This window comes from Candoia aspera, chromosome 1 (assembly GCF_035149785.1).
Source record: "Candoia aspera isolate rCanAsp1 chromosome 1, rCanAsp1.hap2, whole genome shotgun sequence".
NCBI classification, from domain to species: domain Eukaryota; kingdom Metazoa; phylum Chordata; class Lepidosauria; order Squamata; family Boidae; genus Candoia; species Candoia aspera.
Window position 1 is genome coordinate 163,299,502 of NC_086153.1, and position 26,915 is coordinate 163,326,416.

Consider the following 26,915-nt stretch of genomic DNA (forward strand, 5'->3'; position numbering starts at 1 on the left):
CTTGTGGGCATGTAAGATACCATACTTTTTAAGCATTAAAATCAGAAGGTACATTACCCATTGACTCTACAGCCATTTAAAGCTGAAGAAATTATTCAGATTGCAGGGATATGTAAACGCTCTGATTTATTTTGAAGTGGGATAAGTGTTAAAGAATGTTTATCTGGATTGCTTTAAGGATTTGGATTAAGATTATTAGGGTATTAAAAATGTTTATTTGGGTGGTTTTAAGGATTTAAGGCCACTGTTTTGAATTGTTTTTGTTTCTTGGGTTTATTAAGATTATTAAAACTGGTACTATTAAGTATAATGGCAGAAAATGTGCTTTTTAGTTTGATTCTTATAGCAGACAGAAATGTATAGAGTAGTAGTAGGAAGGGAATAATTACATAAGTGTTATCTTGTGGGGGGAAGTTGTTTAGGGGCTCTATATGAATTTTTTCTTTATTGTAATATAAGGGCGGAGTAACTGCACTCAGTGATTTTTATAATGTGCTAAAGTGAAATGACTTATAGAAATAATGTGGTTTTGATTTAATACAGAGTAAGAATTATGGAATTTTTTGTATATCCTTGTTAAGAGTCAGGAGTCACATCTTTCTGTAATTTTGAAAAAAAAAATCCTTTTGTGTTTTCACACCTTATTTTTTTCTTTTGTACTTTTTTTTGGTAGCTTTTATCCTTGTCTTGAAACTTAATAAAATTCTTAAAAAAAAAAAAAGAAATCATTCAGTACCTAATAGTTGGGCTTCTATTTTGTCATCTTTTGATTTATACTTTACTTTATGGCAATATCCATGATCCTGGCTCACTGATGCTGCAAAGGGGCTTCTACTGTCAATCGTGGCACAGATCATTTAGCTGAACCTTAGGGCAAAGCAACAAACTGTGTTCATGGAGTGATATAGGCAGGAACAGGCTCAGGCCAGATATAAGTTTCTTAAAGCTACTTGGTAAGCATCTGTTTGATTTTTGTAGTTAAATTTTATCTTGTTCTTTCTGATACCCCTTCAAAAGTTGTAGCATTGAGAATGAAAGTCAGCACTTAGCACATCTGTAAACTGCCTCAGTCTTTTCTCCTTTTCTGCTTCTGAGCCTTACATTTCTTATTTTTCTTATGAGTTTGTGCATGCTGCTGCAGATCATGCCTATTTCTAGCAGAAAACTTACATTTGCTACACTTGAAATGGGTTGCCAAGTGGCGGTTTAAATGGCTAGATGTTCGGAAGGCAAGGCTGCAGTGAGGGCATTTATGTGGCTTCTCCCCTGTGTGTATCTGAAAGTGAACCTTCAAGTTTTCATTCCGAGTGGTTGTATAGTCACACTTTTCACATTTATAGATTCTGATAGGCATAGAAGGTTGCTTCTGAAGATGGTTCCTAATCGAAAGCTGTGATTCTTGATGTGAAACCACATGTTGTTTAAAGGACTGCCAGTTCCCTGTTGAAAAGTCACAACTGCTACATTGGAAGTGCCTCAAATTCTGATGCACAAGCCTGTGACGCTTCAGGTGACTTGGCATACGGAACTTTCTTTGGCAAACATCACAACTGTACGGTTTTTCCCCTACATGTATTCTTGTATGACATTTCAACCTGCTTAGGATGTAAGTAGTATAATCACAGTACTCACATTTGTGAACTTGAAAGTTGTCTTCTTGGGATACGAGCGTGCCTATCTTTCCTTTTCTTTCAGCCATGTCTACTTGTTTCTCTGTGTTCTCATTATTGAGAGATGAAAATTGAATTTTTTTCCTGGCTGGATCCTCACCTTTGCAGGTCTCCTGGTGCATCTTCAACTCATCTACAGTTCTGCCTACAAAGAGGCACCAATTGCACTTCTGATGCTTCAATAAGTGTGACATTTTATGCCGTTTTAAATGACTGGAATTTCGAAAGGATTTGTCACATTCTTGACATTTGAATGGCTTCTCTCCAGTGTGCACTCTAATATGCACTCGCAGGTTGCTGAATGAGCTAGTAGTGTAAGTACAGTGAGGACACTTGAATAATTTCAAAGCCGGTCCGCATGAATGTTTTATCAACTGCGGTGTGTTATTCCCCTTGGCCACCTGATAACTACAACCCTCATTTTTATTTGGCTGAGCTTGCAAATGAATAGCCTGGTGGTAAACTAAGTGTTCTTCTCTGCGAAAGACCAAGTCACAGGTTTGACAAACATAAATATTGGGCAAAATGCCAGATATCTCATCCCATTCAACACTGCCTTCACAGTTGTTCTTCTGTACGTGCAGCTCTTTCCATGAACTATCACCCTGTTCACCTTCTGGCATCAGCTGTTCATTTACTATTTCCTCCTTGCCTGAAGTATACAGAACCTGTGTCTTTTGATGAAAGCTGTCTCGCTTGTTTTGCTTGCATTCCTTAATACAATTTTCTGGAATTATTTTATCACAGCCCTGGGGTTGCAAGTGGTACTTCTCATGACACTGGAAATGTTTATATGTATGAAATACTATTTCACACTCATGGCACTCATATTTCTTTTGAGGGCTCAAGGTCTCCTCCTGGGCAGCAGGCAAACTATTGATCTTTTCTACATGGCCTATAGTATTTACATGTCTTTTTAAATTACTTCCACTTGTAAAGCCTAGGTCGCAGCCAGGACATCTGTATGGCCTGGCCCCTGTATGGAGGAAGCTGTGTTTGACCATGCTATTAATGTGGTGAGAAGAAAAAGCACAGAAGTTGCATTTGAATAGCTTATACCCAGCATGCAAGTACATGTGGTTGAGTATATGAGAATGATTATCAGAAGAATATTCACACTGAGGGCACTGATAAAGGATTCCATCATTATGCTCCTTTATATGATCTATAAAATATTTTGGACTTTGGGAAGAAAATGGGCATATTCTGCAATTGAATAATTTCAAAGGCTTCAGTTCCTTTTTCATTTCCCTGAAGAATTTCTCATACTTGTCTTTCTTTTTCTTCTCAGTTGTCTTTCTTTCCACAATTGTTTTCTCTTTCTTCCTCCTAATCTTTCCAGTATCACTTTTATTTTCCCTTCTCTTCTTTAATGTCACTCGTCTCTTTGATGTTATGTGTGTATGCAATTTATGGTGGTATTTAAAGTTGATAGGAAAAAAGAACATTTTGTGGCAAAAGTTACATTTGTAGATTTGTTTATGCTGATGAGTAGCACAGATATGTTTTCTTAACTGTGTAGGTGACACGTATCTCCAGTTACAAAATAAACATTTCCAAATACCTCTTATACAAGTTTTCCTGGTTGTGATCAAGGAAGTTCTGCTCTTGGACTTAACAGTTTGTGGCAGCGCCTTCCTTGATTGTTCTACCTGCATCTGTTGACCGTATTTCATACTCTCACTAGAACCATTAAGATGTTCCCATCTATCATGCCGTTCAAGATAATCAGTGGCTTGAGGTTGAACAAGATGCTCAGAAACATATGGCTCACCATTACTGCAACCATCCTTTGTGCAAATTCTTCCAGGCTCTTCCAGAAAATTTCCCAGAGGACAGTAATTGTTAACAATGCAGGAGTCACATTGCTCATTTTCACCCCAATTTTCTCTTGATTTGCTACCTGGGAATGCATCATCCTCAAGCCCAATATTCTTTTTAGGTCCACCACTAGCTTTCTTAAATCCAGTCTCCAAAGAAGCAGCACCTAAAAAAAAAATGCAGTAAGTCACACAATACCTCTTTCAGATACAGACCCAGTTCTCCATTCCCCTCTTGCAGACAACCATAAAGGGTCTAACTTTTTACATAAGCCCCCATCTTGCTTTATTTATATAATTAACATATACACTTAATTTTATGAATATGTTTAGTTTTTGAAGTGGGTTATACTTCACAAATACAAAGGAATTAAATCCCAAGAAACCCAGTTATAGCCTCCAATAATCAGCAGTAATAACCAGTAACCTTATTCTTACAGTCACACTTCAGGCTAGAGGTTCTCAACTTCAGCATCCTGTCCGTCCAATTCTGCTATATCTGAAGAACTATTAGAATGGTATACATAGTCCACCTTCCTGTAAATACTTTTCTGATAGGGTGCCTAGATTTCCCGTTGTGCAGCTGCTGAGTGCCAGGCCCTGGATAGCTCCTAAAGCGAATCCATTGTATATAATAGTCTTCTAAAGTGTGAATGAAGGTCCATGAATTCAATTCCCAGTAGAGATTTTGAGCCCCATAGAATAACATCTGCCTACCCATCTCTGAAGAACTAGTGAATTCAGCAGACAGGAGAGCAGAAACAATGGGCTAAAATGGATTACACCATTTAAAAAAAAAAAGCTCTGTGGAAGCTGCTTGGCGTTTTGCCAATTCTGAAACCAGCTTAAGTGAATAATATGTTAATTATTAATATTGAGGTATAAGTGAAGTATTTCTCAAGTCTGTCTTTCTCTATAAGTTCCCCAAATGTTATCTGAAATGAAGCTACTTGGATTCACAATTTTGGGTGGTTCCACAATCCCCTAACCAAAAACGGTTTTCACCTTTCTGTACTTAACAACTGAGGTTATTAATATTCTTAAAGAGGATAGCAAATAATGTTTAAACCTCACCCAGCAGTGCTTGTTTCTATATACAGAACACCTGGATTCTGGAGGTTAGCTTTTCAGGAGACAAGTGAACATATGATTAAGCTAAAATAAAAATAATAGATTTACTTTCAGAATTAGCATCTGCATTCATGTCCATGCAAAGAGGCTTCACCAAACTCTCTTGAACACATTTATCTATAACTCTATCAGATTCCTGTACAATTGACCAAGCCTTCTGGATGACTTCATATGTCAGATAATTCTCTCTCTTACCTGGAATGCTCAAATAAGGATTCAATATCTTTTGATAAAAGCTGTCATTACTCTCCACTGTTTTCACACATGTAATTTCAATGCCATCATGCACCTTGTGGTCCAAGAAGCCCATTCTCCAGTTTTGACTATGATCACAATGGTTCAGTACATTCTGCAAAGAGGCCATTTGGACTACATTATTGTTCTTCAGCATCATAGTTTCTTCACTGTCATCCTCCACTTCCACAACTTCAACCAGTTCAATCTGGTTTTTCCCATGGTTTTGCAACTGTTCATCCTCACATTCTATTCTTCTATCTTCATTTTGAAAATACCCATCTTTATCCACAGCTGGGTACTCTTCTTCTCCATATCCCAAAAAATCATCATCACTTAGTTCAAGGACAGTGATAGGGAGATCAATTTCAAATACTTCAGGCTCTGTAAACAAAATCCAGAAAGGATCAGTGGTAAGATTCATCATGACCGCCTCCAATATAAGTAACTTCATTTGTTTCATAGGCCTAATATTCATAATAGATTAATCTTACCTTGAGTCAACATGACTCCGAGGAAGACAATTTAATTTAACTTAAATAGTAACCCTTGCTGTAATTTGCAATTGCTATGGTTCAAGGAAGGCAACAAGAGCTAAAGTGTACCCTGTGTAAATAATTTTTTTTCCCTAAATCATTACCTGTGAATTGGGGGGATGACTTACATGTATTGATGAGTGTTTGAAAACCAAGGAAGTGCAGGGAGGTTCAAATGACTGCAGACATCCCAGCCACAGAATGTGAATTCCTTCAAGGTACACCTGAAGCTCCCTCCTGCTTGGGAGAGGCTGTTTGCCTGGTACACTCAATCCTTTTATAACACCTAAACAGCATTTACCTCTCTTTTCTTTCCCTGTCCCATTACCAAATCTGCTCCCCTCATCTTTGTCCTATTTTATCTCCTCCTCCCTTATCTTCCCTTTCCAGTAAACTTTGTAGGAAGACAACTGTATTTGCCTATGGTTGGAAAAAAATCAGGAAGTCTGGTAGCACCTTTTCTGACTAACAAATTTTATTAAATTGATACTTGTACTCTGTCTTACGTGTAACCTGCATTCTACAATCTGCCTTCCTTTCCATCCACCCTGCCCTCATCCCAATTCAAACCTGTGATGGAATGTGAGGGTGACCATGGAAACCAGAGGGAGGAGATGCTGCCTACAGAACGAGATAAAAGGAAAGGGAGTCTGAGAGAGGGTAACGGTCTAAAGAAGAAACTTAGGAAAGACCCACCCTGACCACTCAAGCGATAAATAGGGAGGGTGGGAGATTTGTACTTTCAGACTTGCAAGATTCTGTTAATGTAGCCTTACAATAAAGTAGAATTAGTTCATCTAGTCGTGTTTCCTGTCTGGTCTACCTGGAAGGGCTGACAAAACCCTGCATCAGTCTAGCCACTCTATGCATCTGATGAAGTAAGCCACTGCTCAGGAAGTTGCTTTTTTTGGATTATTCCATCTCCTTTCTGCTTCCTTGTTGACTTGTTTTTAAAATAAGGGAGTGGAATTATAGTGTGGAATTATGGGATATGGAGAAGAGCCACAACCATCTGCTGTGCTATTTATGTGACAAGTTTAATTCTCTATAATGGACCTGCAATCTAATACATGTTGACCTAATCTTAAAGTTACCAAGGTTGAAAAACATTGCTCTACAAAAGCTATGCAATGAGACTCTCCTAGGAGAAGGCATGCAGGGAAATATGACTGCAACTGATACCTTTGCTTCTTTTGAAACCTCTACTTTTTCTGCCTGTAATCATTTTAACTTAGGGGCAACCCAAACAGGACTGGAGCCCTCGGAGGCTTTCTCACTCCTGAGATAAACTAATCTGTAGTCAGCATAAAGGAATCTATCATAAACTACCAACAGTCTGTTACAACCACACAGCATCACTATAGCACACAAACCAACCAAAGCCCTCCAGAACATCTTAAGTAACCCAAAAGACCTAGAGTAGCCCAAGAAGGAAAAGCAGGAGTCATCTATAACATACAGTGCAAGGACTGTAGCAGCCACTATGTAGGAAGGCAGAAGACTAGCAGAGCGCATCCACAACACCAGCTAGCAGTCAGAAGACACAGTGAGAACTCCTTAATCTCACAACACATGGACAGACTCAACAATACTTTCAACTGGGAAACTGTGAGCATCACAGTTAAATCCTAAAACACTAGAGAATTCCTGGAAGCTTGACACTCAGACAAGTCAGCCATCAACAGGCACCTAGAGGTAAACAATATTTACATACCATTCAAAAGAAACAATAAAAAAGCTAAAAAGAGAACGAAAAGGCCAGAGCACCTCCTTCCCAGCTATAAACACCCAGATAAGCAAAGATTAACAATCAAGCAGAAAACTACAGCCTAATCAAGGAACTACGTGATGACACAGCTAGCTCAAAGCCGAAAGGACGGCTAGCGGCCGACGGTGCTGGTGGTGAACGGCGAATCCGATGTTCTGAGGATCAGCACACCATTGGAACCTGGAATGTAAGAGCTATGAGCCAGGGCAAATTGGATGTGGTTATTGGTGAGATGTCAAGATTAAAGATAGACATTTTGGGCGTCAGTGAACTGAAATGGACTGGAATGGGCCACTTCACATCAAATGACCACCAGATCTACTACTGTGGACAAGAGGACCACAGAAGAAATGGAGTAGCCTTCATAATTAATAGTAAAGTGGCTAAAGCAGTGCTCGGATACAATCCAAAAAACGATAGAATGATCTCAATTCGAATTCAGGGCAAGCCATCTAACATCACAGTGATCCAAATATATGCCCCAACCACAGATGCTGAAGAAACTGAAGTAGAGCAGTTCTATGAGGATCTGCAGCACCTACTGGACAACACGCCTAAAAGAGATGTTATTTTCATCACGGGAGACCGGAATGCTAAGGTGGGCAGTCAAATGACACCTGGAATTACAGGTAAGCATGGCCTGGGAGAACAAAACAAAGCAGGACACCGGCTGATAGAATTTTGCCAAGACAACTCAATGTGCATAACAAACACCCTCTTCCAGCAACCTAAGAGATGGCTTTATACATGGACTTCACCAGATGGACAACACCGAAATCAGATTGACTACATCCTTTGCAGCCAAAGGTGGCAGACATCTATACAGTCGGTAAAAACAAGACCTGGAGCTGACTGTAGTTCTGATCACGAACTTCTTCTTGCACAATTTAGGATCAGTCTAAGGAGATTAGGGAAGACTCACAGATCAGCTAGTTATGAGCTCACTAATATTCCTAAGGAATATGCAGTGGAGGTGAAGAATAGACTTAAGGGACTGGACTTAGTAGATAGGGTCCTGGAAGAACTCTGGACAGAAGTTCGCAACATTGTTCAGGAGGCGGCAACAAAATACATCCCAAAGAAAGAGAAAACCAAGAAGGCAAAATGGCTGTCTGCTGAGACACTAGAAGTAGCCCAAGAAAGAAGGAAAGCAAAAGGCAACAGTGATAGGGGGAGATATGCCCAATTAAATGCAAAATTCCAGAGGTTAGCCAGAAGAGATAAGGAATTATTTTTAAACAAGCAATGCACGGAAGTGGAAGAAGACAATAGAATAGGAAGGACAAGAGACCTCTTCCAGAAAATTAGAAACATTGGAGGTAAATTCCAGGCCAAAATGGGTATGATCAAAAACAAAGATGGCAAGGACCTAACAGAAGAAGAAGAGATCAAGAAAAGGGGACAAGAATATACAGAAGACTGTATAGGAAGGATAACAATATCAGAGATAGCTTTGACGGTGTGGTCAGTGAGCTAGAGCCAGACATCCTGAAGAGTGAGGTTGAATGGGCCTTAAGAAGCATTGCTAATAACAAGGCAGCAGGAGACAACGGCATCCCAGCTGAACTGTTCAAAATCTTGCGAGATGATGTGGTCAAGGTAATGCATGCTATATGCCAGCAAATTTGGAAAAAACAAGAATGGCCATCAGATTGGAAAAAATCAACTTATATCCCCATACCAAAAAAGGGAAACACTAAAGAATGTTCAAACTATCGAACCGTGACACTCATTTCACATGCCAGTAAGGTAATGCTCACGATCCTGCAAGGTAGACTTCAGCAATTCATGGGGCGAGAATTGCCAGATGTACAAGCTGGGTTTAGAAAAGGCAGAGGAACTAGGGACCAAATTGCCAATATCCGATGGATAATGGAAAAGGCCAGGGAGTTTCAGAAAAACATCTATTTCTGTTTTATTGACTATTCTAAAGCCTTTGACTGTGTGGACCATAACAAATTGTGGCAAGTTCTTAGTGGTATGGGGATACCAAGTCATCTTGTATGCCTCCTGAAGAATCTGTATAACGACCAAGCAGCAACAGTAAGAACAGACCATGGAACAACGGACTGGTTTAAGATTGGGAAAGGAGTACGGCAGGGCTGTATACTCTCACCCTACCTATTCAACTTGTATGCAGAACACATCATGCGACATGCTGGGCTTGAGGAATCCAAGGCTGGAGTTAAAATCGCTGGAAGAAACATTAACAATCTCAGATATGCAGATGATACCACTTCAATGGCTGAAAGCGAAGAGGAACTGAGGAGCCTTATGATGAAGGTGAAGAAGAAAGTGCAAAAGCTGGCTTGCAGCTAAACCTCAAAAAAACCAAGATTATGGCAACCAGCTTGATTGATAACTGGCAAATAGAGGGAGAAAATGTAGAAGCAGTGCAAGACTTGGTATTCCTAGGTGCGAAGATTACTGCAGCTGCTGACTGCAGTCAGGAAATCAGAAGACGCTTAATCCTTGGGAGAAGAGCAATGACCAATCTCGATAAAATAGTTAAGAGCAGAGACATCACACTGACAACAAAGGTCCACATAGTTAAAGCAATGGTGTTCCCGTAGTAACATATGGCTGCGAGAGCTGGACCATAAGGAAGGCTGAGAGAAGGAAGATCGATGCTTTTGAACTGTGGTGTTGGAGGAAAATTCTGAGTGCGCCTTGGACTGCAAGAAGATCAAACCAGTCCATCCTCCAGGAAATAAAGCCAGACTGCTCGCTTGAAGGAATGATATTAAAGGCCAAACTGAAATACTTTGGCCACATAATGAGAAGACAGGACACCCTGGAGAAGATGCTGAGCTAGGGAGAGTGGAGGGCAAAAGGAAGAGGGGCCGACCAAGGGGAAGGTGGATGGATGATATTCTAGAGGTGATGGACTTGTCCCTGGGGGAGCTGGGCGTGTTGACCGATAGGAAGCTCTGGCGTGGGCTGGTCCATGAAGTCACGAAGAGTCGGAAACGACTGAACGAACAAACAACAAAAATCAAGGAACTACATAATAACACCCCCACCAACACATGCAGGGCAAGCTACTGTATCTAAAACAGAGAGCTAACTCCACTCCGTTCTAGCACTGAAGAAGTCAAGCAACGAGAAGTCTGCAAGCAAACAACCAAGCTCAGAGAGCACCAAGGACTTCACATAAAGGAATCATTACCTTTTCTGTATTTTCTGGTTGATGAAACCTCTCCTTTTCGAAGTGGCGAGTCAGAGGATGTAACATTCATTCATTTTTTGCATTGCTGTATTAAGCACATTTAAACACCCCGTTTCTATTTCTGATAACCTTACTCAGAGCAGGGAAATCGCGCTGTCTCCCTAGGAGCCGCTTACCCACCCTCTAGAGAGGGCCCCTCCAAGCCGAAGGCAAATGGGAGGAAGGAGGACGCCAAGCCCACTCCATCCCTTCGGCCCTTACCTTCCTGAGATGAGGGCAACAGCTCCTCCTCCGCCATGACTCAGTCAACTGACCGGAAGCATGGAAAAAAATCCGACAACTGCCCCCGCGTCACTTCTCCCGGCTTGAATGGCTTCGGGGATAACCTCCCACAATTGCCAGGGGGCGGTGCGCCCGCGCAGGCGCAATGGGCGCCTATTTGTGCCCTCCCACCGTGACAGTTAAATACAGTCAAATCCAGTTTATCGGGTTGAGAGGTTCCGTCCGGGATAAGAGCTCCGAGTCTGCACAGAGCGGAGCCCGTTTTCTTTGAAGTCGGAGAGTTCTCAAGGAACTTCACGCTGCTTGGAATGACTGCGGGCGATTCCTGCGGGGATGGGGACGTTGGGCTTTCACTTTTGATTTGGGGGAAACGAGGATCCAGTTCTTGCAGCCAAACCCAGAATCGTTTGCACCCTCAAGACGAATCCGCATTACAGCATAGCTAGAGTCTAGTTTATTGGATGCACGAAATGGTCGTCGGTGGGTGCAAACAAACAACGACCTAAGGAGAAAGGAAATCTATAAAGCACAAATGCTGGGGTTGGGCTGTGTCATCGTCATAATGCAAAACCGAACAAACCAAATTCCGATGCATAAACCAGGACTGGGAGGACTATGTTCTGGACAGTGACCACCAGCACCGTGGAATTAATAAATTAATTGACATGCCTATTGTAGCGTGAAAAACCTCCTACTTTCATTCAAGCTCTAGTGGAACAAGGAATCAGTGTGGCCAGATGCCCAACATTTTTATAGCCCAGCAAGCTCTCAAAAGTAGCCCAAAAAACCCGCAACCGCCAAAAATTTCCCGCAACTGATCTCCAAATCTCCTAACCCTCACTGGAGAGCAGGGGTGGAGATTGGAAATGCAGCGGCAGAGCAGAAGGGGGTGCTGTGCTGCTCAGCCACGGGGGGGGTGGGGGAGGAGAGAGAGCCAGAGCTACGAGGGAAGGTGACTTGGGAGCAGTTGGCTGGGATACGACGCCCTCTCAGTAGCCCCTTCCCCACCGGCATAAAATAAAGCTCGCGGGGAGGGCAGAGAAAGGGAAGCAGCTCCCCGCCTACTTTGAAGGCCCTCCCAAGTGCGCGCGAGAGTGAAAAGAGAGGCTCTTTAAACGCCGCCCTCCCGCCTCAAAACTACTCCCGTTAAAAGAAAGCCGCCCAACTGGCAACACTGCGATGAACCGTCTTCCCCTTGGGGGAGATCAAGTCCCTTTAATACGCATGCGTAAATATAAAACGACTGCCGTCCCGCCTGCAAGTAGGCGGGGCTTCCTCTTCTCGAATCCAATCCAATCCCGAGTCTTTCTGAGAGTCGTCACAGGAGGCGTTCACTTTCCAAGAGTGCGCCTGTGCGGTATTCCAACTTCTTCTCAGGGCGTTGGGAGCTGCACGTTCCGCTGTTGTTGCTTGTCTTCCTCTGCCTTGGCTTTACTCTCCCACCGTCAAGATGCCGCGGATCATGATAAAAGGGGGCGTGTGGAGGAATACAGAGGTAATGGCCTCACGGTCTCCGAGCCTTTTTCGGGGCAGGGTTGCGCTTTCTCTATCGAGGCCTGTGTAGTTGTGGTGGCAGCTGCCAAGCGCATGCGCAAAAAGCCTTGGCGCCTGCGTGGAAAAGAAAATGGGTCTGGTTAGCGGATACGTTTTACTGCGTTGGGAAGGTAGCTGTGATCTTGCTCTCCCGTGGCGCCAAATAAGTATCCAAAGAGTAATAACATAAATAGAGCAAAACTCAGCGTCTGTTTCCTTCTTTGTACTGGGAACTGGAGCTGTCTCCCAGATCCCAGTGAGAACCAGTGGTGTAGTAGTTAATAAGTTGGACAAGGAGTAAGGAAGCGCTGGTTCTGGTCCACCCTCAGCCACGGAAGCTTCCTGGGTGACTTTGGATCAATCTCTCACCCTAATCTACTTCACAGAATTGATGTTGGAAAAAGGAGGAGGGAGCACGATCCATGCCTCTTGGAGCTTCTGCATAAAAGACCGGATATAAGTCAAGCAAATACACAAGTGCAAATAAAATTGCGAACCATTTTTTGATGCCTGTTTCAAATCGGTTTGAAACCCCTAACAGTTGGCCAGACGTTAAGGCATGGTAGGGAACCTGTGGCTCTCTCCCATCAGTTCCGCTGAGTGTGGCCAGTGCCTTAAGGAGGATGGAAGCCAATTCCATGACAGATCTTTTCTGAAAGTGGGAAATTGTGAGCCTGAAATATAATTTCATATGGATGTTGTGCTAGGGATTTTGAGTCTGGGCTGCAGAAATCTAGAAGACCGTTTGATGTGGCAAAGAGTTTTCTGAATTTGTTTGCTGCCATCTAGCCATCATCTGGATTTTTGTATCCTTAGTTAAATAGTACATTCCTGCTGTTGCTTTTATATTTCTTTTTGCTGTCCAATAGTGAACATTAGAAAAGTGTATAATTTTGAATGAAAACTTAATGATACCAATTCTGTGTATGCCTTTCTAGAGACTTCTAAATATAATGGCGCCTGTACCCAAACAGTATAGGGATCAAGCTGTTAGACATCCACACCTGACGTTTTTCACTATCTTGTCTATAATTGTCTATAAGGAAAAGGCAAATAAACTGCAATAAGTGTTTCAGAATTCATTTTTACACATAATACATTCAGTGACATAATAAGCAAAAGGCTAGTTATATATTCAGTTGTCTAACAGTAACTGGGGAACAAGTTTATTAAAAAGAGATTGAGCCATAACTGTACCCAGAACATTCTAATGAAGTTCCATCTCAGATAGATGTCTGCTCCATCAGACCAGAGTTTGATCTACTGGAGCATGTTGTTCCATACAGTGTCTAGCTTACCTTTCTGATGTTTCATAGTAGACTGTCCTAAATCTTTTGCTATCAAGTTAATTTAATCTCTTGTTCTGATATTGGGAGGGAAAGGGGGGGACTTTATGAAATGGAGCAAAATTGACTTTTCATGCAAACCTGGATGCTTTTTATAGGAATTTTTGGTTCGAACCGAAAAAAAAATGATTTTCTTTTCCTGTTAGATAAATGTTGTAATGACTAAACAAAACTCTCCTTTTGTTTTAAGGATGAAATTCTTAAAGCAGCTGTAATGAAATATGGCAAAAACCAGTGGTCTCGTATTGCCTCTTTGTTGCACAGAAAATCAGCAAAACAATGCAAAGCCAGATGGTAATGTAATAGCATGCAATTTTAATTTGGTTATTTTGGTGAGAAATTTCATATTTCATCTAGTAGGCAGAGCAATTCTATAATTTCATTACTACTATAAGAAAAAACAAGTTTTGAGATTATTTGTGAATAATAATTGTATTAAAAAATTACACAAAAGAAATGCAAACCAGAAGCTGATTTCTTGAAGCTGATGGTCAGTGCTGATATTTTTAATGTATTCTTATATTGCAGTAAAATCATGACATTTTTTGTGGAATAATAGTTGATAGAAACTTACTGTTAACCTAACAAAATTTTCATTTTGAATAAGGTATGAATGGCTAGACCCAAGTATCAAGAAAACAGAATGGTCACGAGAGGAAGAAGAGAAGTTGCTGCATTTGGCCAAACTTATGCCAACTCAGTGGAGAACTATTGCACCAATTATTGGACGAACAGCTGCCCAGTGTTTGGAGCATTATGAATTTTTATTGTAAGTGATTTTGCGTTGTAATGGAAGCATAGGTTGTTAGATGTTGGAAGACTTCCTGCTATAGCAATGGCCTAGAATTTCAGAAGAAAACTTTGAGATGCTTAATAATAGAACTGGAATCATACTATTCCAAAAAATTTGCTTTGATTCTTTTTCTTGAGACATTCTGGAACTGCAGTGATTACTAAATTGTGTGTCATATTTTTAGCAGTGTTGTTTTCTTACCTTTGTGCTCTTGTTTTTGTATCATCTTCATAGAGATAAAGCTGCTCAGAGAGACAATGAGGAAGAAACTGCTGATGATCCTAGAAAACTTAAACCTGGAGAAATTGATCCAAACCCAGAAACTAAGCCAGCCAGACCAGATCCTATTGATATGGATGAGGGTATGCATGAAATGTTTCTTTTCCCCAAATTAAGCCATCCCTGAATACTTTTCCTTTTGTGTTTTACATTTTTAAATTAATTTTTGTCCAGTTCACTTTCTTCATTAAATTAATAGTATGACAGTCTTATCTACAATAGGTGAGAACCAAAATTAGCTGTTCTCCAAAAGCCGAGTAGGTTCAGATCTGGTTAAAGATGAGAGATTACTAAATTCCAGGGCTGCAGGGTAGACTGGGGAGTCAAAGAAGAAAGCGGTGGGGGGAGGGGAAATAGCCTGGAAGGAGGAGGAAGAGTTGTTGTTGTTCAGGGAGGTACACCTGGAGCACTCTTTAGACAAAGAACAAATCTAATTGAGGGATTACGTCATGGTGATATGGGTGAAAAAACATTATTTCTCTGCTCTTATTGTGTCTGCTGATAGCTGCCCTGTGGCCCTGGCCCTGGCCCTGTTTAAGGCTACCTGGGCCCTCTTAGGGAGGAATGGGTCACAGGGCCATTCTTGCCATTTGGCAGATAAAGTTGCTCAGATCTGCTTGGACTGTGGACTTGGACTTATGACTGGACAGGTCCAGTTGAGATGACCATGGCAAGGCCCTGTGGGATAATCTGGTGTGAGTTTGACTTTCCGACTTCCAAAGAAGTGAACATGGTTCTTCAGTCTGTTAGCCTGTCACCTGCCTGTTACACCCAGGTCCTCTTAGATGGTTAAGCCACCCAGGAGGTGACTTGTGGTTGGGTCCATGCAGTGGTGTCGACCTTGAGTGAGGGGGCAGTCCCCTTGGCCTTGAAGGAGGCTATGTTGCATCCTTTCCTCAAGAAGCCATCTCTGGACCCAATGGTCCTGAACAATTAGCATCCAGTCTCCAACCTTCCCTTCTTAGGGAATGTGGTACAGAGGATGATCAGGCTTCAGCTCCAGAGGACTTGGAGGAAGCAGGTTATTTGGACCTGTTCCAGTCAGTTTTCAGTCTGAGGTTTGGAGGGAGACAGCATTGGTTGCATTGTGATGTTCTGTGGCAAAGCCGGGATGGGGGTGGTAATACTCCTGGTGCTTCTTGATTTCTCAGTGGTTTTCAATACTGTTAACTACAGTAGCATTTTGGACCTAATCTTTGGGGATTAGGGTGGGAGGATCTGTTTTATGGTGGTTCTCCTTTCACTGTGGCCAGTTTCAGTCAGTGTTGACAGGTAAGGAGAGATCATGCCCATGGCCCTTTACTTGCATAGTGCTGCAGGGTTTGCAAAAGGCTCTCTCCCCTTCTGCTTAACATCTTCATAAAACCATTAGGTGAGTTCATCCATCAGTTCAGGGTCAGTTGTACATCTGACTCCCGGGTGGCTTAATGATGCTGTCAAAGTCTTGGATTCTCCAGCTATTGCTCAAAGAGCAGGTGGCAGCTGTGGCCAAAAGGGCTTTTGCACAGAAACATCTAGTGTGCCAGTTGTACCTTTCCTGGACTGGGAGGCCCTTCAGACAGTCACTCAAGCCCTTGTCACCTCATGATTGAATTACTGTGATGCACTGTATGTGGGGCTGCCCTTGCAGACTATGCAGAAGCTATAGCTGGTCCAGAATGCAGCACACAGACAGTGTTGAGTGGTACATTATGCTCACACGACCCCACTGCTTTGCGAGCTGCTCTAGTTACCAGTCAGCTTCCAGGAGCAATTCAGGGTGCTAATTATTTTGTCTAAAGCCATTCATGGTAGAGCACCTGGCTATCTAAGGGGTTACTTACCTTCAGATATTTCTGCCTGTCCAGTAAGATGAAGCAGGGTGGGTGTGCTCTAGGTCCCAATCAAGCAATGTCACCTTGTGGTAACCAGGAAGCATGCTAGCTCTATGGCAGTGCCGATCCTCTGGAACAGTATCCCCCCAAGAGACATATAACACTTAAAACATTTAGGAAACTGTTGAAAACCTGGTTGTTCTTCCAGGCCTTGGAATAAGGTAGTTGCAAAGCCCCCTTTAGTTATGTTTGCCTATGGCTGGGTGTATTGTTCCTCTGGTTGACCAGGATCTTTTCACTCATATTTAAATATATTCTTTTTTTACATGTAAGCCATCCAGAATCATCAAGGAGTCGGGTGGCCTCAAAATTGGATTAAATGAATACAAGATCTTACTATCCAATGGTGCTGTGGGTGCTTTTAGACAATAGTTTACAATAGCTTCCTTAATTCTCTGTAGCATTCATATATGTGATGTTGCCAGCATCCTTGCAGTGTGGTTTTCTGAATGTTGTCAAAGTAATATTGAGAGTAACAAATCACAAAAGAGAAGCTGAACATAGGCTGTTCTAGAAAATGGTGTTTGCAGATCTTTTATGCCTGATATTTTTCAGTATGAGATTCTAACCTCAGTGATGTAGAAGCAAACTTGCTAATTACATTATTTTTTAAAATAGGGAGTTAAATAGAGTTCTGTTGAGTTAGATGAGTTCAAAGAAGACATCGGTGATGTACGGTTTATATTAATCTATAGGTTTTTAAAACTTTTGAAAGGCTATTCTGATCCCATGTTGCCCATTTGTAAATGAGTGAATGGTAACTTTGAATATTTGTTTTGCAGATGAACTTGAGATGCTTTCTGAAGCTAGAGCTCGTTTGGCTAACACTCAGGGAAAGAAAGCCAAAAGGAAAGCAAGAGAGAAGCAGTTGGAAGAAGCTAGGTAGATACAGCCTATCTCAAGTATTTGCTGATTGAACTCAGTCTCTTCTAATCAGATTTCAGATTGGGATACAATGATTGCATCTTCCCAGTTTGGCATAGATAGCTTGGGTTTTTCAAGATTTGGTTTTGTCTTATACAGATGGGAAAACTGTGTGATGGATTCTAAGGTTGATTCCTTGCAGCCCCTAATACATTTGAATCTACAGTTGAACATCTACAGTTGAACAGTTTGACAATCAACCTGATTTGCAATGGGGGTTGAATAATTTTGATTATAACTGTAGATGAATGGACTCCATCCTTCTCCTTGAGTTGACTCACTATCTCCTAAGTGCTCATTTTGTGAGTTTGACAAATTGACATTCAAACATTAAGGCTGTATCAAAACTGAGATGGGATTATGGATTTCAATCCCGCAATGTCATGTTTATTTCCTTTTTCCTCTTTTACCCTTTATTATTGGTAAAGCCAAATCACTGGCTTTATGTGATAAAGTGCCATGAGGCTGATCATTACGTAGTTCATTATATAGTGGCTGATATGTTGAGTTTGGATGTGAGAAGCCAGTACTGAGGTCTGATAGTGGATCCCATGGAGTGGTTAGGTTCACACATTACATCACACTAAACCAGGAGTTTTAAATAATGGCCAGTTTTATAATGGCCTAGGTCACACACAACATTTAAGCAGCCTTTTACATTTATGAGAAAAGTCTGAAATATGCTGAAAACAGATTGTTAATTGTAATGAAAGAGTTAATTTGGTTCTAGTTGTTTGTAACTCTTGAACTTGTCATACTGGTTTCTTAAGTTTTCAGAGTGGACAGGAAACTCAGTGTAGTCTCTCACACAGATATATTTGGAAGAAGTGAAGGACTTTTCCTTTGAAGTTAAAAGATTCTGGATGTGAAGTAAAATACATCTAATATATCTTGCCATTAATGTTTGATTAGTTCAAGACTACCTATAATTGTGATAAGAGTAGTAGAACTAAGCACATATTTGAAATTTTGCATTTAAATCTTGAATTTCAATTCAACTCTACTTTGTATATTTGATATTTTGTCTAGGTCTCTTAAAATACAACAATTGAATGGAGGTGTGGGGTTTTTTTTAGTATGTACAGTGCTAATATGTTATGTATCAATGCCTTCATCAAAAGTGGTCTATATCTTGTAGCCTTTAACAGTAATTTCAAATTTGATTTTACCTCAGGCGTCTTGCTGCTCTACAAAAGAGGAGAGAACTCCGAGCTGCAGGAATTGAGATCCAGAAAAAAAGAAAAAAGAAAAGAGGAGTAGACTACAATGCCGAAATCCCATTTGAGAAGAAACCTGCCCCAGGTTTTTATGATACATCAGAAGAAAACTATCAGTCACTGGATGCAGATTTTAGGAAACTAAGACAACAAGACTTGGATGGCGAATTGAGATCGTAAGTTGGTTTTGGATCAAAATATTACATGGAGCAAAATCTTGTGATATATCAAACTCTGTGTGCTCCTGCTTAATTAATTCTCACAAAACTTAAACTTTGATGTTATTGAAGTAAATGTTTCTCTATACAACACTCCCCTCTCCCTCCACCAGCAGCCGTTTATCTCCTGAGGGCTTCTAATTCTGAGAAGTTTGGGGGGAAACATGGAGATTGCAGAAGGATGGGAATGTCATTCTTTTGGCAATCAGAAATTAGATAAAACTTTTTCTCCTACCACTTTAAAGCACTATTTCTAGCCCCTTGAATCTACTAGTCCTGTCATTTAAAAATAAAAAAACAACAATAAAGCACTCATGCTGGAATTACTTGGTGTCAATCACTCATTTTTATCATGTAAATATAGCACACATTTCTTACAGCCTCCTCAAAAGATTATCTGAAAGGCCTGCCCTCTGTTTGTGTTCCTGTTTGTGATAGCTCTAAAATAATGAATTATATTATTTTGAAGAAAAAAAATACCAGTACTGATCTTACAATGTTAATGATCTTAACATTTACCAATGCTAAAATCTCCCTGAAAAAAATGGCAATAACATATATTTGAGATGCAAGTAAAATAAGGATAAAATGTTCTTACTTAAATTATGATATTTAAAAATTTAACTCTCATTGAGCAATAAATAGTGCTCAAATATATTAGGGAGCAAAAATGTAAAAAGAGCATTATATATAAAAGCAATTGTGAATTTTTTTTCTAATATAGAGTATTGGTCAAAATTGAAGAATTTCTTCATGAAACATTTTTCAGATGTTTTGAAGTAGTTTTATTAATTCCATTAATTCTGTACTAGGGAATTTCTACCAAACTATACCAGATAATCAACTAAAGAGTTTAGTTGTGTTTTCTTAATACATCAGTACGTGAAATGAGTGGCTATACAAATGAAATAAATAAAAGTAATAAATAAATAAATAACCTTAATTGATAGTTTAGGAGCTCGCTGTGCTGAAAATGATTAGATGACATGCTACACACATAAAAGAGGGTGGTGGTTTGTTTGTTTTTTTACAACTGTATCTCTTAGCACTTGCTCATGTACCATCTTGGTGACAGGGAAGGCAGGAAGGGAGAGGGTATATTGGATTCGGGACCTGACAGGTCTATCAGAGGGGTTGCTGTGTCTACCCCAATTGTACTTTTCACTATTGCTGCGCTCATAACTCATGTCACATAGGTCTCTTCTTGTGTAAATGGCTGTGCTCGTTTGTGAATACTCCATTGGTTTTTGCATTGTGTTCATTCCCTTTTTGCTTGATCTTCCTGAAGTTGGTTTATTTCACATTCCCTCCTTTCCAAACTTTTCCCTGATTTTCACAGCAATCTTTTATTTTGTTTAAAGAGAATAATATTTCAGTTGTGCTAGTGTACAGGTAGTCTTTGGGTTAGGACCACTCATTCAGCGACCATTCAGAGTTACGACAGCACTGAACAAGGGGGACTTGTGACCTGTCCTCAGAGTTCTGGCCGTCACAGAATCCCCATGGTCATGTGATCTCAATCCAGGTGCTCAGTGCCTAGCTTGCGATTACAATGTTGCAGCGAGCCATGGTCCGACATTCCCTGCCAGCTTCCCACAAACAAAGTCAATGGGGAAGCTGGCAGAAAGTTGGAAGTCGCTCCCACTCCCACCATTTTTTCACCTGCCTGCGATCCATAGTGCCTGCTCACGGCACCTGCACACACCCCAGCACTCCGTAACGCCTGCCTGTGGCACCTGTGCAGCTGCTGGCTTGGGAATCCTGCCTCTTCCCGCTTAACAGTCCACTCAGTCCTGGGGTTACAATGGCAACCGGGATTGCTGTGGCTAAGCAATGTGGTCATGTGATGTCACTTTCATTCCATTTTGATGAAAAGTAAAACAATATATAAAGCATGCTAATAGCCTAGATTGTAAAAGGATTTGTCAACAACTGGTTTCTATCACATTTGGAAGATTATAGTTCCTATTAATGATGTGACTTTTCTGTAAATTTCATCCCTTTCCCATCCAATTCTGAAGCATGTCAATTGTGTTTAATTAGTTTTTTTTTTTTTTTTTACTTTTATCAGGGAAAAAGAAGGAAGAGAGCGAAAAAAAGATAAGCAGCAGCTGAAACGGAAAAAAGAGTCTGATTTACCATCAGCAATTCTTCAGACTAGCGGTGTTTCAGAATTTACTAAAAAAAGAAGTAAGCTGGTGCTTCCAGCTCCTCAGGTACATTGCTTGTTACTATCGCTGTCCCTCTGCTCGTGTGTGAGAGAAATGCCTTATGAATTTGTTTAATAACGGAGACAGAATAGCCATCAGTAGAAGCACAAATTGTGTTTCATTTGGTACTGGAGGCTGCAATACAAACAAAAGGTGTGGGGATGCAGTTCCTTATACTGGTTTATGCAAATCTCTCTGTGTGTGTGTGTGTGTGTGTGTGTGTATGTAATCCATGAGGTCGGAGGTAGTGAGATAATGAAGGTAGAATTACAAAGACAGCGGTTTTATTAAGAATATAGACATTGTGTGTTAGGATAAAGGTTACTGTTATTTCTAAGTGTTGTCTCTCTTGGCCTTGTTTCCCATGGTGTTCCTTGCCTCCAGTTATCCCTTCTCTGTGTTACCATCATCCTTGCCTTCTAAGCATCATTATGGCTGTATTGGCATTTTTATTGCTTCTCTGTCAGGAAAAGTGACAGGAAGAGGGGTGATCTGCTTAGCTTAGCTAACACCATTTTGTTCTTCAGATGATTATGTAAATCTTTCCCCTTCCTTTTTCCTGTTGCCATGGACTCACGTTTTATAGTCCCTTTTTCACATCCTGGAATCATCGTATAAAAATTACAGAGTACAGTAGTTTTCTTTCTTTTGGAAAAACTCTACATATATTTGTTGGAACCCTGCATCGCTATCCCAGATATTAGGATTGCTGAAAGAGGATACCAAGCTGTAAAACTAGTAGTAGATCAGGGAGGGTTACCTGTTGGTGGGAGGAGGTATTCTTAAAATTTTTAAGTGAACAGTAGTTGCACTGGTAGGGTGATGAGGCAAAGTGGCAAGGCCATGTCGTATACAGGACTTTCTATATTTTTGCTGGTTAAGGAGTTTGGACTTTTGCTATGCTTCGTTTAAAATTTGTTAAATGTATTTTGTGGTTTATAACGCAGTCTAAGTGACGAGAAACTGTTCATTTTCAGCAACTGTTATTGGAGGGACAGGTATCTATCTTGTCTTAGCTATACGGAGGAAGGAATCATCTATGCCTAACCAGTTGAGGTTTTGTCCCTCGTTTATTGTCTCCAGTTGGAATATTCCGTTGTCTCCAGTTGGAATACTCCAGTTGGAATATTTAAGCATTCTCTGGTTTTACAACATACCATTTTTTCTGAGGTTGGAGTTGGGATTTTTATTAGCTGTTGCCAGTGTCTTGAAAATCCTGAAATAATACAGTTTCTTATTTCATTTGCCCCTTATTTAAGATTTCAGATACAGAACTTGAAGAAGTAGTTAAAGTTGGACAAGCAAGTGAGATTGCCCGTCAAACAGCAGAAGAATCTGGAATTACAAATTCTGCTTCCAGCACGCTCTTGTCAGAATACAGTGTAACCAACAACAGCATTGCCCTTCGAACACCTAAAACACCTGCAGCACAGGACAGAATCCTACAGGTAAAGCCTAAACAAACACTGATTCACTTGCAAATTGTCTTGCAACATCCATTATTACAGTTCTGCCTGCCATGAAGTAAAATTAGGGAAGGGCTAAATACTGACAGATAGTGTGGCTTGGTGGAAACAGGTTTGGTATGTCCCCCTTTTTTGAGGAGCGGGGATGTCCCAGACCTGCTATCCAGAGGGTGATTGGCGGGGAAGATAAATGCAGAAGCAACGCAAGTATAAGGTAAAAAAGAGGCTCTTTGTAACCAAAATGAACCTAATTCAAACACTCAGATGGTGGTGGAGAGTGCAACTCCTTGTTACGAGACATTGGATACCTGCTGGCAATTTTGTGTGTGTGTATGTGGGAGGGTTATGGCGATTCATCATTGTTATCATTTATTCTGACTTCAACTGTATTATTGTTCTTCATTCTGATTTGAGTGGTGATTTTGAAAAATGTTGATTATGCACTTTGTACGTCTTTCCTACAGGAAGCTCAGAATTTAATGGCTCTTACAAATGTTGACACCCCCTTGAAAGGTGGTCTTAATACACCACTCCATGAAAGTGATTTCTCTGGAGTAACACCTCAGAGACAAGTTGTTCAGACACCAAATACTGTGCTTTCCACTCCCTTCAGGTAAATTAGACTATTCGAGTTGTTGAGAAGGGGACTTGAGGTTTCCTTGCACAGATTGGGGGACATTTTCTGCTTGCAGGATTGGATTGATTCCTGAGACAACTCCCAGGAGCCTGCTGATGCGTAGGGCTTCTTCACACAGAGGAAGTTTGAATGGAAAAATAATGATTGTCCAGTATATTGAACAACACCACTGAAACATCCTTCAATAAGGATGAAGTAGTGCTTTTTCATATACAGAAAAAAAAAGCAGATGATAGTTGTGCTCTTAAGGATCTTTACAAAGAAGATAAAGGGACAGTCTTACATAGGTATGTGTGAAACGCAAAAGCGTCCTTGATTTAGGTCGAAACAGAACAACCTTCCTGTAATACTCCTTTAGAAAGTTTTAAGCTGGCTGCATTATGAGGGAACAAAATTTGAGATAGCTCTAATATTCTGAATTCTGCTCAAAACATACCAGTTTACACACACAGATTTGATGGGAACTTGAAAAATGTTCCTTGATCCCTTTTTTTTTTAACCTCAAAGCTACAAGAGTAGGTGAGTTGTTCATAGATTTTTTTTAACATTTTCAAAAATAGTTTGAAATTTCAAGAACTATCCCCTGACTAATTTTTCTGCTGGTTTTGATTCCTAATGACAATTAGAATGGATCCTACGTATTAAGCAAGTTCAAGGAAGAACAAGATTGTTGTTGGAAGCCTGCTTACCGTACAGATACAACTCCTGCAAAGGCAACTGCAAAGGTTTACAATTGTAAACCGCCCAAGTTGCTGGGAGTTGGGCAGCATATAAATTTAATACATTATTATTATAATTAGTAGTAGTAGTAGTAGTAGTAGTAGGCATTTTTGCTGGATGTGTAGCCAAAGGAAAGAAAAAAATGTTTCTGCTTAGTTGTTGTATGGATAATGTTAATATCACAATAGCAAAACCAGACGCTACTATATTTACATTGTAATTTTCAGCAGTCTCTATAAACTAGCAAACTCTGCATTTAAATACACTCTGAAAGTCAGTGGCAACAAAGTTCAAAAATGTGCAGTGCACGTGCACAGAGAGCTCATCAAATGCAAAACAAAATTGAAATCTTCATTTTCAAATGCAGTCTGAAACCTCAACATCAGGAAGGCACAGAAACAAGCAGAGTACACATGAATACCAAACTCAACAAGGTATAAGAGGCAATGTTCAACCAAACAAGCCAAAGATATTAGAGATATTTGAATAGGCTGTATATTGGTTTCTTGAGTTTCAGGATTTATTTAAAAATGAAGATTGGGATCCAGATAAGTTGTCATATGAGGAATAACAGGCTTATTGATTGGTGAACAGGAGGCTGTCTGTGATATGCCCAGGATAGAACTTTTTTCTTTCCTCCCAAATCTAGTTCACTATGTTTATCCATTGACAATCTCATCTACTTTCTTCATCAAATGAATCTTTTTTTCTGTCTCTTTTCCATGCCCTCATAATTTTGTTAGCTGCTAATTCAAAACGTAAAACACAGACATGTGAGCAAGTGCTCTGTTAAATATATTTAAGTGGTTTAGACCAACGTTTCTCAACCATGGCAACCTTAAGATGTGTGGACTTCAACTCCCAGAATTCCCCAGCCAGCATGTCTGCTGGGAATTCTGGGAGTTGAAGTCCACACATCTTAAAAGTTGCCAAGGTTGAGAAACACTGGTTTAGACATTATCTGAGAATTGACCCATTCTACTATGTTGTATTTTTCTAGGACTCCGACTCATGGAGCTGAAAGCCTGACTCCTCATAGTGGAATGACTCCAAAGCCAGTGGTAGGAGTGACACCAGGCAGAACTCCACTACGTGATAAACTAAATATTAATCCCGAAGAGGGGATGGCAGATTACAGTGATCCATCCTATACAAAACATATGGTAGGTAAGAAAATACCTCAATATGCATAACATGCAATATTTTAATTTTAATCTAAAATTGTATTTCATTAGAAGAAGGTCACAGAATTTGTAAATCAAACAGGAATTAGTTTGAAACTTCATAAACATAAATACAGGGTGAAAACAGATGCAGTGCAGATGGTCCTCTTTTATAGCAGGAGTATTGACCACCAGGAGGCAGTACATGACCAGGTTCATCATTAGGAATCATCAGACATACATAGCCAGATGTTATTCTGTGGAGTTCAAACACTCCACTGGAAATTGGATGCATGGACGCTTGCACATTAGATGACTATATACAGTGCTTTAGCTTTAGTTGCTATACAGAACCTGGCTCTCAGCAGTGTTGCACGAAAGGATATATAGACTATCAAAATGGTATATACATTTAATTTTTATTAAAATAGTGGTATTGGGAGAATGTATGTTCTACTTTTCTTCTTCACTAAAGATAAAGCATAGGTACCTTCAGCAACTTGGTTACCTAATGAGTTAATTGTATAGGCTAGCTAAACAGCATGGGGAATGTTAAAATGCTTTCATCTCCAGCATCACTACTTATGTGTTATTCTATCAGAAATTTGGAAGAAAGTTTTAGAGATTTTATACCTAACGTCCAATTTGTATTTATAATGAGATTTTTCTTTTCCCTTCTCTTGGGAGAAAAAGCAAAATGGCAGAGTACATGCAAGGATTTGAGGTTCTGTTAGCAACTTAGAGGATCAATTGGTGACTTTCCTGTTGGTTGAACTTTAACACTGTCTTATGGAAATCCATGTCACGGTTTGAGAGGCTTGCTTAAAAATTGTGTTTGTGATCTAGCAATATGGAATTTCTGAAGGTTATAAAGTAATAATTATACAAAGGATAAAAGCCATAGAAGAAAAGCAAATCAGTAAAGTCTTGAAATAGTTTTCAAAACTATTCAGGACTCCTATATAAGTAATAGGGCTCTAGTGAATAGGAAAAACTATATTGCAAAGTTGGAAAGCTTTTTCTGTAATCACATCTACTTTTTAAAAAATGGTTCCCAAAGTGGAGTACGTGAACATCATCTGAGGATCTTCTATAAATATAGCTTAATTTTAATTTTTAGAAATCTTTCTCAACTTTGGGCCCCTAAATTTGAAGTATAATTCCTATTTGAAACATCACAATCTAACTTCCTCTTCTGGATGATTTCTTTCTGAAAAATTGCCAGCCTAGTCCCAGAATGGCCAGATGGGTGTGTCAGTATGTTCTGAAGGAAGAAGGGAGCACTCTTTGAGTTCCCCAAGCGTGCATGTGTCTAATTTAGATCATCCTGTGGATTCATAGCTGGTTGGAAGCCCGTCCCCGAGAATTCACAATTTTGGATGGTTTGATATGGTCAAATAGACTAATCAATAAAGTATAATAATAATAATAATTTTGGATGGAGATTTCAGTGCCTGATTTTTGCTCTGCAGTGCCGCAAAATTTTTATGAACTATTTAAATGAATCTGGGGAAAGGACCCTTAACAGATCCTTCCAAGATAATTTGCAGCTGGCACTTTTGGCAGGATAATTTAACTGTTCAGAAAATGAGAATAAATTTGAAGTGACCTTAAGAAGAAAGGCAAAGAGAGCTGAAGCTGTCATCATAAAATCCAGCCAAGATCAGTGCCAAGGTTTTCAAATAAGTGCAACAAAAATGACATGATCAATCATTGTTTACTGCAGCTGGGGTGATTAGAGATAGGAACATCTCAGTGATCACCCAGTGCTGCCTCTGATTTTAGGATTAACTGGATAGTGACTCTCAAAAGCTCTCATTGACTTTTGCAAGCTGGAGTCATGACTCACAGACAACAGTGGAAGGAAAATGATGAATATAGAAGATGCTGGTTATCAGGTTGGCTGAAAAATACACATTAAGTTA

At 40.2% G+C, this 26,915-nt stretch overlaps 2 protein-coding genes across 2 annotated transcripts in view; one reads left to right on the forward strand and one right to left on the reverse strand.

Moving 5' to 3' along the window:
• Positions 1–729: 729 nt before the first annotated feature.
• Positions 730–10,675, reverse strand: LOC134507056 (uncharacterized). Its single transcript, XM_063317476.1, has 4 exons — positions 10,590–10,675; positions 4,817–5,239; positions 3,445–3,657; positions 730–867 (listed from the first exon to the last, which is right to left on the reverse strand). The coding sequence occupies exons 1-4, from the start codon at positions 10,624–10,626 to the stop codon at positions 854–856; spliced, it is 687 nt and encodes a 228-aa protein (XP_063173546.1). The 5' UTR covers positions 10,627–10,675; the 3' UTR covers positions 730–853.
• Positions 10,676–11,945: 1,270 nt separating this feature from the next.
• CDC5L (cell division cycle 5 like) overlaps positions 11,946–26,915 on the forward strand; it is a 36,030-nt gene continuing 21,060 nt past the window's right edge. Inside the window, exons 1-10 of the mRNA XM_063317134.1 lie at positions 11,946–12,105; positions 13,680–13,783; positions 14,097–14,258; positions 14,517–14,644; positions 17,218–17,317; positions 18,534–18,752; positions 20,866–21,010; positions 22,264–22,452; positions 22,935–23,083; positions 24,828–24,990. Coding sequence (XP_063173204.1) covers positions 12,061–12,105; positions 13,680–13,783; positions 14,097–14,258; positions 14,517–14,644; positions 17,218–17,317; positions 18,534–18,752; positions 20,866–21,010; positions 22,264–22,452; positions 22,935–23,083; positions 24,828–24,990 — 1,404 coding nt within the window. The 5' untranslated portion in view covers positions 11,946–12,060. The remainder of the gene's footprint in view (positions 12,106–13,679; positions 13,784–14,096; positions 14,259–14,516; positions 14,645–17,217; positions 17,318–18,533; positions 18,753–20,865; positions 21,011–22,263; positions 22,453–22,934; positions 23,084–24,827; positions 24,991–26,915) is intronic.